At 33.8% G+C, this 14,750-nt stretch overlaps 1 protein-coding gene across 1 annotated transcript; it reads left to right on the top strand.

Moving 5' to 3' along the window:
- Positions 1 to 134: 134 nt before the first annotated feature.
- Positions 135 to 13,342, top strand: LOC123262882 (probable 2-oxoglutarate dehydrogenase E1 component DHKTD1 homolog, mitochondrial). Its single transcript, XM_044725360.1, has 9 exons — positions 135 to 412; positions 484 to 773; positions 3,544 to 4,113; positions 4,821 to 5,200; positions 6,720 to 6,987; positions 7,193 to 7,400; positions 7,478 to 7,890; positions 12,695 to 13,090; positions 13,167 to 13,342. Exons 1-9 carry the CDS (start codon positions 283 to 285, stop codon positions 13,272 to 13,274), a joined length of 2,763 nt encoding a protein of 920 aa, XP_044581295.1. The 5' UTR covers positions 135 to 282; the 3' UTR covers positions 13,275 to 13,342.
- Positions 13,343 to 14,750: the final 1,408 nt, after the last annotated feature.

The raw sequence follows: 14,750 nt of genomic DNA, 5'->3' as shown, positions 1-14,750 counted from the left end.
AAAATATTTTGATTAAATATAAAAATAAGGGCAATGATCTAATTTTAATCATGATTTTAATTACCAAGAGGAGATTCACCGAAACACATATTACTTTTCCTTAAAAGTGCTATCGCATCTTTCGATAACAAGAAGTTCGAACTGTACTGGCCGTGATAAAGATGGCGATAATAAATTAAGACAGAGTTTAATGCAAAAAATTCATCAGTCACTTCCACGAGCGTCTTGCTCAGTGCTTGTTTTTTATTTTTCTCTGAGTATTTTTTTTATTTTATAAAAAAAATGTATTGTAGTGTAAGAGTAAAAACTTTTATTACTCCGCGGAAAAAATTGTTTTTAAAGCTAAAGTGTGATTATCACGATAAAAATATTGTTTACGGCTGCAAACAAAAAAAAATAAAACATTTCGAAAGTGAGTATTAATATATACTGAAGCTTACTTAAATAATATAATATAATACTTGTTTATTGTTTAATTTTTAGTTTCGGAAAATTCATTAGCCGCTCGGATTAAATTTAGTAACTTTTATAGATTAGTTAATGCATATAGAAAATATGGACACCAGCAAGCGAACATTAATCCGATAGCGTTGACAAGGCCGTTGAGTTCAACGGAATTAGATCCCAAGAGATACGGCCTTGACTTAAATGATACTGTGGGTTTCACCGGAATATTAAACACTAACAAAGTTGAGGGAACTGTTAGAGAAGCTGTTGAATTTCTTAATAATATTTATTGTAATTTCCTTGGTGCAGAGTTCAATTACCTCGAGGTGAGTTGCTTATAAGATTTAGATAATATGTTTTTTTTTTTTTTTCGTTGATAACAAGGCTACTTCAAATATAATGAACTATCTTTTGAGATTTTAGAACTTGAGTTGGATTTTTAATTAACATAGAATTTTTTATAATTATAATCATGATCTAAAAAAAAAATTAATTAATATAGAACAAAAAAAGTAAGGCAAAACCAAATGTGTATGCCTTAAGCGTTCATGTCATATGTATATTTTTAAAATTTTTTTAATTTCCCGCGCATTATTTATGACGCGAATAAAACGCCCTCACGTGTTCCGTTATATCAACTACTTACAAGTCGATACGAATACATATGTTGGCTCGGTCACAGAGTCGCTGTGAGATCTCTGTTTACTAAAAAAATAAAACATATGGCCGACCAAAATGGGAAAATTTAGTGTCAATGCCAATCAAAATGTTTTAATTACAACTAAACAAAGCAATGTCAAGCTTTAATATTAAATAGGGTTCTTTATTGAAGTTTAATGACAAGGCTGAAAAAAAAATTAGTAAAACGGTTCACCCTAAAGGCCATCCCTGCAACTTCCCGCTAATTCCATACCTGGGCGCTTAAAATTGTACTTATTACGTTTTTGAGATTTTTGAGCTCAAAATATAATTTATTTAATATTTTGAGCTCGCTGAGCTCAAAGAGATAGTATTTCTATGCATTTGAGCTCTTCGAGCTCAAAAGTCTGATAGAAGTTTCATAGAACACTACTTTTGGAATTTTCAAACCGCAATAACTTTTGAATGGATCAACCGATTTTCACGCAGTTCGAACCAAAAATTTCAGAGTAATTTCGAAAAAACACTTTTTTCAGTTTTCTTTCGTTCACGATATCTCTCGAACGAATGAACCAATTTCGACCAGCTTAGTGGCTATCGACGTAGTTTCTATTGTCTAGAGCTGATTAGTTTTTGGAATCGATCGGTAGAGCCGTTTAAAAGTTATCCAAAAAAAACCACATTTGAAAAAATTTTTTTTCTTAGTTTTTTTAAGATTTCTCAAAATCTACTGATCCGAATCGGTCCAAATTATACTCAAAATCTAAGTTTGGCTAAGCCCTTTCAAATGGCACCAACCGCGATAAAATCAGATGAGCCGTTCAAAAGTTATAAGCGGTTCACATACTTTCACACACACACACACACACACACACACACACACACACACACACACACACACACACACACACACACATACACACACACACACACACACACACACACACACACACATACATACATACATACAAACAGACACCGTGACAACCTCGCGGGAGTAGTCAGGGAAGCTTCCTATGACCTTCAAACTTCGAGATCTGATGAAAACTCGATTTTTGCAGAACGGGGTGAAAACAATAACTTCCCGATTTTTGAAAATCTTCGATTTTCTTAGCGGAAAGTTAAAAATCTGGAAAACGGTTGATCCTAAAGGCCATCTCTGCAACTTCCCGCCAATTCTATACCTAAACGCTTGAAATTGCACTTATGACGTTTCTGAGCTCTTCGAGCTCAAAAATACAATTTGTGTGTTATTTTGAGCTCTCCGAGCTCAAAGAAATAGCTTTTGTATGTTTTTGAGCTCTTCGAGCTCAAAAGGCTGATGGGAGTTTAATAAAACACTATTTTTTGAATTTTCAAACCGCAATAACTTTTGAATGAATTAACCGATTTTATCGCGGTTTACGGCATTCAACGCAGTTTTTTAAGTTTTTTGAAAAATATTTAAGCGTAAACTGCTCAGACTAAAAATTTCATAGAAATTCTGAAAAAAAAAACATTTTTTTCAATTTTTTTCGACAACGATATCTCACGAACAAACCAAAAGATTTTGACCGGGCTGGTGTCAATCGACGTGGTATTTTGAGGTTAAGAGCTGATAAGTTTTTGGAATTGATCGATTCAGCCGTTTGAAAGATATTTCAAAGAAACGAATTTTTGGAAATTTTATTTTTGAAATTTCTCAAAATTGATCGACTCAAATTTTGTAAATTAGTGTTAGAATTTTGGGAGCAAAGGAACTCTTCAAAACGCCGCTTATTTCGATCGAATCGGATGATCCGTTCAAAAGTTAGCACACACACACATACATACAGACACGGTGACATCACCGCGAAAATAGTCAGGAAAGCTTCCTAGGACCTCAAAACGTCGAGATCTGATGAAAACTCGGTTTTCGAAAAACGGGGTGAAAACAATAACTTCCCGATTTTTGAAAATTTTTAATTTTCTTAGCGGGAAGTTAAAAAGAATGTTTCATTTTAATTTTAGGACTTACAAGAATTATTACTCCGAACTTTTGTAAAAAAATAAGATTAATATATATAAATAGAAATAATTTCTTTGAAATTCTAACTTGTCTTAAAAGAAAATCTGATTAATCTCAAATAACTTTCATTTATCATATAAAATCGATACTTTTGTTGTATTTATCATTTCTGTTATTAACTGTCGGAAATAAGATCGATATCAATTATCAATTTATGTTTAATGATAGATGATAATCTGTAAAGTTTCATCAGTTGAGTTGAAAATTAATATGAAAAATCACGACTTTCCTTATTGACTTCAGGTAATTGATGATTTATTGATCAATCATTATAAAATTGAGGAAACTCCGCTGAAAAAAAAAAAATACCAGGAAAAAACACCGAGATATGATCATGATTGCAATCATGTATAAAATTTTCTACTTAACAATTGAAAATTGTTTTAATATTTTTTAATTTACGATTGCAGACTCAAGAAGAGCGAGAATGGTTCGCCGAACAGATGGAAAGCTCTGAGAACTTAACGCTAGATGATAAAACTCGTAAAAAAATTCTTGAAGAAATGCTAAAGAGCCAAGCATTTGATAATTTTTTGGGCACCAAATTTGTAACCTTCAAGCGGTTCAGCGGAGAAGGGTCTGAATCTATGATGGCATTCTTCCACGAATTCTTCAGACTGACTGCTCAAAATGACTTGGAAAATATAATACTAGGGATGCCTCATCGCGGAAGGTTCAATGTCTTGACAGGGATGCTGAAGTTTCCTCCAGAACAGCTCTTCCGCAAGATAAGGGGCTTCTCGGAGTTTCCGGAAGATGCCGTTGCGAGCGGTGATGTTGCAAGCCATTTTGTGTCCTCTGTAGATTTGGATGTTGACGCTAAGAAGTTTCACATCACGATGTTGTACAATCCTTCGCATTTGGAGATAGTTAACCCGGTTTCTATGGGCAAGACTCGCGCAGTAATGCAAGAGACTAAGGAAGGAGGATATTCCAGTAATCCAAATTCGCAGTGGAGTGACAAGACTCTCAATCTTCAGGTTAGTGTCAGTGAAACAAACTGTTTGATCTAAAATTGGCTCGAAACTCTTGGAAATTTGCACACCTCATAACGCGAAGCGGTTGAGGTAGTGCTTTACTCCTGACACGTCAAGGTCAAGCAATTTTGTGAGCTTCAAATGCCTCTATCACAACCATATTGTACTTGTACAATAATATGAGTAGACGTACATCGAGAAAACACTTTAATTAATCCATCTTATAGTTTATAAAAATAATTTTATGTTGCTACTTTGAAAAAAAAACGTTTCGAAAAAAATTTTACGTGGATGTCCGGATGTCTGTACGCTGATTTAGTATGTAAACACGATAACTCCTGAAAAAATAGATGTATCGAGACCGGGCTTTTTTTATTAGTTCCCGAATTCGATGAACTGCTGCCGTATTTAATATCAGTAGCCTAGCTTACGTAGTTTTTTTTTTAAATGAATTTTTATTAAAATTCACAATGATACACACGTACAAAAAATAACTTTTCTTGTTTCTCTCACGTAAAAACTACGGCGCTACTTAATCAAGTTAAAATGAGATCAACCAATCATATTACTAGATTTTTTTAGGCGCGCGCATATGACAAGAAAATCAGGCAATAATTTTAAAAATATCATAAAATACTCTGTAAAAAATTAATAATTTTTTTATCTTATAAAAATCAATTACACAATTACACAAACTTATTTTTCAACAGGTTCACGGAGATGCAGCATACGCTGGTCAAGGAGTCAACCAAGAAAGCTTAGCTATGACCTTAGTTCCTCATTTCGAAATTGGTGGGACTATCCACATGGTCGTGAACAATCAAATCGGATTCACTACCCCTGTATATTGGGGCAGATCCACTCGGTACTGCACCGATCTAGCGAAAATGATCTCTGCACCAGTGTTACATGTCAACGGTGATCATCCTGAAGACGTTGTCCGTGCGACGCGAATTGCTTTTAACTATCAACGTAAGTTCCGCAAAGATGTCTTCGTTGACATCAACTGCTTCAGGCGGTGGGGTCACAACGAATTAGACGAGCCTATGTTCACCAATCCATTGATTTACAAACTGATCAGAAGCCGAAGGTATGGATTCTGCTTTTTGATAATCTAGGATTAAATCTCCCCTATCAAAAAAATCCACATGAGTTTATATAGGAATCCATAAAGGAAAGTATGGATTCATTGAGGAACCCATAGGAAGTTTGGATTCCTATAGGAATCCACACAGGAACCTGTGGTTCATGGATTCCTGTATGGGAAATCCACATCGGAAATATGGATTCCTATAGTGAATTTATATAAGTGGAATAAACGTAGACCTTGTAAGAACGTGACTTAGGCCAGTGAGTAGCGTAGAAGACTGTCAACCGTAAGGTATCGGGTTCAAGTCCATCAGACGCGAGCAGTTTTTTCATTAGATAAAATTACAAAATCCGTTTTTCAGAATTAATTTAAAATAATAATTAATCAATAGCAATTACTTCATAATTATTTTTAATTTTTTAAATAAATTTTTTCCCGTCTGATTAATGTGGGAATTTATGTAGGATACTACCGTAGATTCCTATATAGGAAACCATATGAGAATCTATCCGAAAATGCCATGTGAGAAGCTAGGCTGGTTTTCCACATGGATTTTTAACTTCCTGCTAAGAAAATCGAAGATTTTCAAAAATCAGGAAGTTATTGTTTTCACTTCGTTTTACGAAAATCGAGTATTCATCGAATATCGACGTTTCGAGGTCCTAGAAAGCTTCCCTGACTATTCTCGCGATGGTGTCTGTATGTCTGTATGTATGTGAGCGTGTGTATGCGAGTGTGTGTGTGTGTGTGTGTGTGTGTGTGTGTGTGTGTGTATGTGTGTGTGTGTGTAAACCTCTTATAACTTTTGAACGGCTTGACTGATTTGATCGCGGTTGGTCCCATTCGAAAGGGCTTGACCAAACTTAGATTTTGTATATACTTTGGAATGATTCAGACCGGTAGATTTTGAGAAATCGCAAAAAAAAACTACAAAAAAAAAATTTTTTCAAAAATGGTTTTTTTGGAATAACTTTTAAACGGCTTTGCCGATCAATTCCAAAAACTATTCAGCTCCTAACATCAAAAAACCCCGTCGATCGCCACCAGTTCGGTCAAAATCGGTTGATTTGTTCGTGAGTTATCGCTGACGAAAGAAAACCGAAAAAAGTGTTTTTTCGCAATTACTCCGAAACTTTTCGCTCTATCAATTTAAACTTGAAAATTCTTCATAAAGCTCAAAAAATTGCGTCGAATGCAACCAACCGCGTGAAAATCGGTTCATTCATTCAAAAGTTATTGCGATTTGAAAATTCAAAAAATAATGTTTTATCAAACTTCTATCAAACTTTTGAGGTCGAAGGGCTTAAAAGCATACAAAAGCTATTTTGAGCTCAGAGAGCTCAAAATAATACACAAATTTTATTTATGAGCTCGAAGACCTCAAAAACGTCATAAGTGCAATTTCAAGTGTTTAGGTATAGAATTGGCGGGAAGTTGCAGGGATGGCCTTCAGGGTCAACCGTTTTCCTAATTTTTTTAATAGGGTACATTTTCCAAATTGGTTCTTGGTCGGTTCCAGGATGGTTCCAGAGCAATATAGAGAGACACTAGAGACACTTGGTGTTGTGGAAAATGAAGAATGTGACAAGATCATTGAGAAGCACACTTCTTGGCTGAATGACGCGTTCAAGCAGACTGATAACTTCGTGCCTCCAGTAACTTACTTCACTCATAGATGGGCTGGATTCGAACAAGCCAAGTCGACATTAACTAGCTGGGACACTGGAGTTAATTCGGATCTTTTGAAGTTCATTATTCGCAAAAGTGTCACTGTAGACGATGATGTGGTAATTTTTCTGTTTGATTTCTTATCTTAGTAATAAGGTCCTTGATCGGAGTACTTGACAAAGTTTCTTGTAAAGCTAAACTAAATGCAGTGAAAGCTGTTAAAAGTTACCGTAGTTATGTCTTAATTTTTCATAAAACGCTAACATTTTCCGATTCATTCACCTCTCTGATAGATAAAAAATTAACCTTACCTTTGTTTGCTAGGATGTAAATGCAGGTCTGCAAAAAAGTCACATACAAGCGAGGTTATCAAAACTAGACAACAATGAACCATTAGACTGGTCAACAGCTGAGGCAGCAGCATTTGGAAGCTTGTTGTACCAAGGGTACAATGTTAGAATTAGTGGTCAGGATGTAGGCCGCGGTACGTTCTCGCACCGTCATGCTATGATTCTTGATCAAACTACAGGAGGTAAGTTTATTTTTATAATAAAGAAAGGAAAGTCCAAAAGTACACGACTCATAATTCTCATTTGATTATGAACTCAGAAATCCACATTCCACTGAATCATATGGCTGAAGGTCAAACTGGTCAGATAGAACTAGCAAACAGCATCCTATCAGAGGAAGCAGTCTTAGGCTACGAGTATGGCTTGAGCATAACCTCACCTTCAACATTAGCCATATGGGAAGCTCAATTCGGTGATTTCTTCAACGGCGCTCAAATAGTGATAGATACCTACATAAGCAGTGGTGAGACCAAGTGGATGACTAGCAGTGGATTGACGATGCTGCTGCCTCACGGGTACGATGGAGCTGGGCCGGAGCACAGTTCTTGCCGCATAGAAAGGTTCTTGCAGTTGACAGACAGTAAGGAACACCTTCCTGATGGCGACAACGTTAATATGCAGGTTGTTAACCCAACCACCCCGGCACAGTACTTCCACCTTCTTCGAAGACAGGTAACTTAACTTCTTTCGAATGTAAACTGCTAAAAAAACTATCGTCGTTCAAGAAAAATATTCTTGATCCAAGAAAATTATTTTGAAGAGAACTAGTTTTCTTATTTTAAGAATTTCTTATCTTGATTTCATGTTTCTTGGATTGAGAGATCTAATCACTCCGATCGATAACATTTTTACTTGATTCAAGACTATGTTAGGGGACGTCCATAAATTACGTGAGGCATTTTTGAGAATTTTTTAACCCCCCCTCCGCCCTTGATGAGATTTCGTAAGATTTTCCTCAACTCCCTCCCCCCTCCCCTAATCTCACGCGAAATTATCCAAAATTTATGTTTTGGCTGTAAACGGGTTGGATTATTGAGAAAAAAAGTGCCATTCGGCTACACCCGACATGGATAGGTAGATTTCTTGTTTGAATATTGAAAAAAACACGTTATTAAAAGGCCGTAATGTCCTAAAATTTATTTTTTATTATATTTTTGCAAATAACGATATGAGACTGACTACAGCAAATAGATATTTAAAGACATCTACCTAAAAAATAGGATTTTTTACATATAAAAGTCATTTGATGATAAAAGCTAAAATTTAATTTATTATTGATTTTTTTTGAATTTTCTCAACTACAAAATAAATTGAAAAAAGTATTAACAGTCGACGAACAATAGTTTAAATTGAAGATAATTAAACATATTATTAAAAAATTGTATTAAAATTACGACATGAGACCGGGTACCACCGATAGATTTCTAAAGAAATCTATACCTAAAAAATTAGTGAATCCTATCGATCAATAATCAAATTAAACAATCGAGCGCTACTTTGCTGCTCTGCAGGGTTCAGACGAATACGACAAACACTATTGTGTCAAATTTGTCCATATTTTATTATAGAAATACTTTTTCACGCAATTTTACACTGTTTTCTGCTAGAGAAAAAATTACGTGATATTTGTTAAGATCCCCCCCTTCCCCCTAAGTGAGATTTGGTAAGATTTAGCATGATCCACTCCCCCCCTAGAACACCTCACGTAATTAATGGACGCCCCCTTATCTTCGATCAATACAAGTGAATTCTTTATTCAAAAACGATTCTCTTCAATAAAGAATAATTTTATTTCATTTCAAGAATTATTGATTGTTGATTCAAGAACAAATTTTTTTTATTTATAATGTTATAAGTTTAAGTCAGAAAAAAACTTTGAAGTAAAAAAATTTGCATTTCTCTATATGCCGAAAAATATTCATTAATACAGAGAATAGCAAAAATACAAAAATTTATATGCTTAAGAGCGGTTGATAGTTGATTTTCAAACGAGTTTTGCTCATGAATAAGATAAAATTTTGAAAAAAACGCTTCGCTCTTCGATAGATAATTAAACTATCTATCGAAGAGCGAAGCGCCTTTTTAGAAAATTTTCATTTATTTATGCATAAAATGCGTTTTAAGATTCCATAAGTTGTACAAGTATGACAGAGATACTTTCGTTTGTCCAATAGAGGGTAAGAGAGAGAAAAAATGTAAACCCTTCTTAAAACAAGTAAAATAATATCTTAATTTTCGAGTCGCGCCATACTTGGAACAAGTCGGTAATATCTTGAACCACCCGTGTAAAAATGATATGATATCATTATGAAGCTCATAATGAATATCATAATGAATCTCATATTTTGGCACTAATATGAGATTCATATAAGAGCCATATCAATACTTTGGAAATCCGTAATAAGTAAAATACCTGTAAGAACGAATCTTTTTTAAGTAGATTAGTAAAATTTTCATTTTTTCTGTTAATCAGAGGAAATGTATAACAATTGAGAAAAACAGTATTTTTATCATGCACTATACTATTGAACTACTTAACTTTCCTCCTTGACTTTCTTAACTTGGAAGAATATTTAGAAAAACATTGACTATCTTGGTTTAAAAAAAATTTTTAACTGAAAAAATTTTTTCGTCTTAAGATAATTATTTTTTATTTTGAAAACAATTTATATCGTCCTAAAAATTTCTTTAATTTAATTATTTTGCATTATTTCTTGTATATAGTTATGACTCAATAACTTTATATCACGATTTAAAAAGTCTAACAATATCATTATGATTTTATGCAGATATGATCATCATTAAATTTTGAATTCAATTCAATATCATTATGATTTCATAATGAAATTATGTTAATATCATCATGGAGATACTATTCTAACGAATTTCCAACAGTAATAAAAAATTTTTTTCTTGAATTATGAATAAAAGGAAATAATATTATTACAATATCATTATGAATTTGAAAGTTCAGCCTGATTCCATCATGAGTTTACGCAGATACTATTATGACTTCAGTATGAAATTATGCGTTTGTCACTATGGATTGGTCACGAATCCCCATGTGACCGATCCGTGTAGATCAAATTTTATAATAAAACATAATCAAATTATTAGAAATTTTCTTTCTCCAACAAGATAAATAAAAATAAAATAATCTAGTTAAAAAAAATTTCGTTTCCATAAGTATTTTACTAATTACAGGTTTCAAATGTATTGATATGGCTTTTATATGAATCTCATATTAGTGTCAAAATATGAGATTCATTATGATATTCATTATGAGCGTCATAATGATATCATATCATTTTTACTCGGGCAATGTTACCGTCTATCTTAATCCAAGAGAAAGAAATTCTTGGGCGAAGTTGTATATATCTTATTTTAAAACAACCAACCCAGGTAACATGTGCTTGAGAAAGATTTAGGTGCCAGTATCTTGAGCAAAACCCCTAGTTGATAGTGTCTTTTTCGACATATGGGTCTTGCTCAAGTTCATGTAGTAAGAACTGGTTCAAGATTTATATATAACTAGCTCAAGATATTTTGTGCAAGAATATAGGACAAGTCTAATGCAAAGTGCATCGAAAAACTTTCTGACGGATTTTTGAATCAGAAACTCACAACAAACACTTACCCATGACTTGCTCAGGATTTGCTTAAGATCCGTAATTCTCAGTGATTTGTTCATTTCTAAAGCATTTGTGAACCAAAAAATAACAGCAAACGTTGAAACGTGACTTGCTCAAGATTTGCTCGAGATGCATGATGCATTATATATTTATATACGGATTTCTAGTGTACAGGCGTAATGCTCTTTTACACCCTAAGCCTTATCATTCTGCTTAGTTAACTGTGCCTTATCATTGCGGCTGTGGACCGACTTGTGCCTTTTGTACCGCATTTGCCCTGATCCTCATCACTCGGCTATTGGAACAGTAACATGGGAAAACCACAGAGAAAGCCCATGTTAGTACAGTCGGAGCTGGGTTAAGTCTACAGTGATTGATAAGAAACTCTTCTTTATCGACCACTGGAGCATTAGGCCCCTCTCCTAGTGTGCAGAGATCCCTCGCACTAGCCAACGCTGACTAGAGTGGTCACCCATTCAAGTTGTTGCTTAAAATGTGTGATCGCATAAGTCAGACGTGTGCCGCCCGGCTATCTCTGCCACTTCCAGAGGCTGGCAACGTAACGTAACGCACATATTTTTAATTATAATCACTGAAAAATATTAGTGCGTGCTGGGATCGAACCCGGGTCCCACTCTTTCAAAAAGCGAGCACCGAGCCGACCAGGCCATTGCCAACCTCTCATGATGCATTAGATATTTTATAGCACTTTTTCCCCTCCACTGCTTGAAGATGTATTGATTCAGTGGTGCTCATTTTAAAATAATTTTGTCTTGATCGATAAAACAGTAGGTCTATACTCTAAAAGGTTAAGCTGAATGAGATCCACTGATCCTATAGTAAATATAGGAGAGGTAGAATGATGCGAACGGTCATTCGAAAACATTTGATCTCAACAGCCGAGACCAGTGATTGCAGTTTCAATCGGCTTAGCGAAACGAATGGAAATTTTGAAAAAACGTTTTTAGAGATAATAGATAATTTAATAAACTATTTCACCACAAAGCATTTTTTTCAAAAATTTCATTCGTTTCGTGAAACCAATTGAAACTGCAATTGCTCTGCTGTTGGAAGTGCGACAGAGATAGTTCCGTTGAGCTCCGTGAGAGCAAAGCGAGAAAAAGATAGTCTCGCCTGTTAAGCAGATCTTGAGCAAGTCTTGCACAAGTATATTCAGCATGCTTCTGGTGTCAGTCTTTCTCAAGAATTGATATAGTTAGTTTATCGATAAGCATCTTCAGATTTTCTCAATTTTCTTACACAATTTTTGAGCTATAATCTGGCCCAAAGTTCTTGTATAAGGCTTGTTCAAGACTTGTCAATTGAATTTGCTGCAAGTATCTGGAGCAAGACCCATAGGTAGAAAAAAACACTAACAATTATCGAAATTAAGACCAGATTTGCTCAAGCCTTGAAAAAGATTGCTATATGGAAAGTTTCTTGATTCGAGAATCAATTTCTTAAGTTAAGCGAATTGAATTACTTAAGAAGGGTTTACATTTTTTCTCTCTCTCGCCCTCTATTGGACAAACGAAAGTATCTCTGTCATACTTGTACAACTTATGGAATCTTAAAACGCATTTTATGCATAAATAAATGAAAATTTTCTAAAAAAGCGCTTCGCTCTTCGATAGATAATTAAATTATCTATCGAAGAGCGAAGCGTTTTTCTCAAAATTTTATCTTATTCATGAGCAAAACTCGTTTGAAAATCAACTATCAACCGCTCTTAAAACAAGAATGACATTCTGAAGAAAAAATTTTTCTTGAATCAAGTCGTTTTTTCTATCAGTGTAATTGCAATCACTGAATTGCGGTAAATTTCAACAACTTTTATTTTGCAGATGATCAGGAATTTCAGAAAGCCGCTGGTAGTCGTTGCGCCCAAAGGCTTACTACGACTCAAATCAGCGACCTCCGCGTTGGAAGAAATGGGACCTGGGACCCAATTTAAGAATGTGATTGCTGATAACTTGGTCGATCCGCCTAAGGTAGAGAGGGTTATTCTAGTCAGTGGTAAGCATTACTATGCCTTGGAGAAGCAAAGAGAAGCAATAGGTCTTCAGAATGCAGCCATTATTAGATTAGAAAGTCTCTGTCCTTTTCCAATCGTCGAGATCAATGAAGAACTCAAGAAATATCGAAATGCTAAGTACTTCATTTGGAGCCAAGAAGAACCGCAAAATATGGGAGCTTGGAGCTTTGTTAAGCCAAGATTTGAAAATTTATGTGGAATTAAGGTAATAATAATCATGTTTTTGTAGGTTATTTTGAGAACATTACTGATTTAATTATGATTATTTTCTTCTTTTCCAGCCTAAGTACTGTGGTCGCGAAGCTTTGGCAACGCCGGCGGTCGGAGTTGGCCAGATACACCAGCGTGAAGCTACCGAAGTCATTGTTAAGCCTTTTATGATAAGATAATAAATTGTTACTTTTGTAATACTTTGGATGTATTATTGTACAAATAAATTATTATTATTAATTGAAAATTTGATATTAAGAATTATTAAATAAGAATTATCAACAGACTCGATAGAGTCTGGCGCCAAGTTGCGTTCTCAAGCCAGACTACCGAGTGTGTATATACCGTAAGCAGAACGGTTTTTTGAGGTTACAAATTTTTTTTCAAATTTATTTTGATTTTTTTTTTATATGATATTTTATAATAGTAGTTCATGCTTTTTATTACGCGTATTACTTGATTATTATCAATTATCTTTATAATTTCTATTTAAAATTATTAAAAATAATCAGCACAAACTATAGCGACCCGGATTTTTAGATTTTAACTTTTATCTTATGTAAAAAGCGGACGGCCAGAGACTAAATAATATAAGGATGCATGCTAATCTTATAATAGATGGGAAACTACAGTGAAAAAAAGATATTTGACAGCTTGCAATTACACACGCCAGGCGGCGCAAGAATAACTTTTACATGAACTATAGCTTAAAGGGGATAGTTTGCCACCGGAAATGAATTAAATTAAAATTGTCAATTTTTATTATAATTACACAAAATACTGAAATCCGAACAAAAACAGTTTCACTGTAAAAAAATCACGCCAAGTCCACGTTCATAAGACTATGAAGAAAAAAAAATTTTATTTCTTTACAAAAAGATATGAAATAAAAAATTAAAAAATCCAAATAACCGATATGGTTGTATATGATTTTCGGAAGTTAAAAAAAATTTTGTTGTAAATTTAAAAATTAAAAGAAACAATTTTGGAACGTATTTAGTGTGCGTCATTGGTACTTCAATTTTTTTTAAAAGTTATAGTAGATAGATTTTAGGAATTTCATAAAAAGTGAAATTTTTCGTAACCACGCACACTAAATACGTTCCAAAATTGTTTCTTTTAATTTTTAAATTTACAACAAAATTTTTTTTAATTTCAGAAAATCATATACAACCATATCGGTTACTTGGATTTTTTAATTTTTTATTTCATATCTTTTTGTAAAGAAATAAAATTTTTTTTTCTTAATAGTCTTATGAACGTGGACTTAGCGTGATTTTTTTACAGTGAAACTGTTTTTGTTCGGATTAAATACTTCTGTCCACTGATAATATTTTTAAGGAAATAAGCTCATCCTGACGTTATACTCATCGAGACCTTTCATTTGAATACCCACATGAATTTTTTGTATATTTTATATATTTCAGAAATATGAGAAATATCATATAAATAAAATATATGAAAAAAAATCGTGTGCGTACTCAAATGAAAGGTCTTGATGAGCGTAAGATCAAGATGAGCTTATATCTTTAAAAATGCCAATAATTAAGAAATTACATTGTATTTTGTCCACTGATGATATTTTTAACGATATAAGCTCATCCTGATGTTACGCTCATCGAGACCTTTCATTTGAGTACCCACATGAATTTTTC

The sequence above is a fragment of the Cotesia glomerata genome, linkage group LG4, assembly GCF_020080835.1.
Source record: "Cotesia glomerata isolate CgM1 linkage group LG4, MPM_Cglom_v2.3, whole genome shotgun sequence".
Classification (NCBI taxonomy): domain Eukaryota; kingdom Metazoa; phylum Arthropoda; class Insecta; order Hymenoptera; family Braconidae; genus Cotesia; species Cotesia glomerata.
This window is presented reverse-complemented; position numbering and strand designations above follow the sequence as displayed.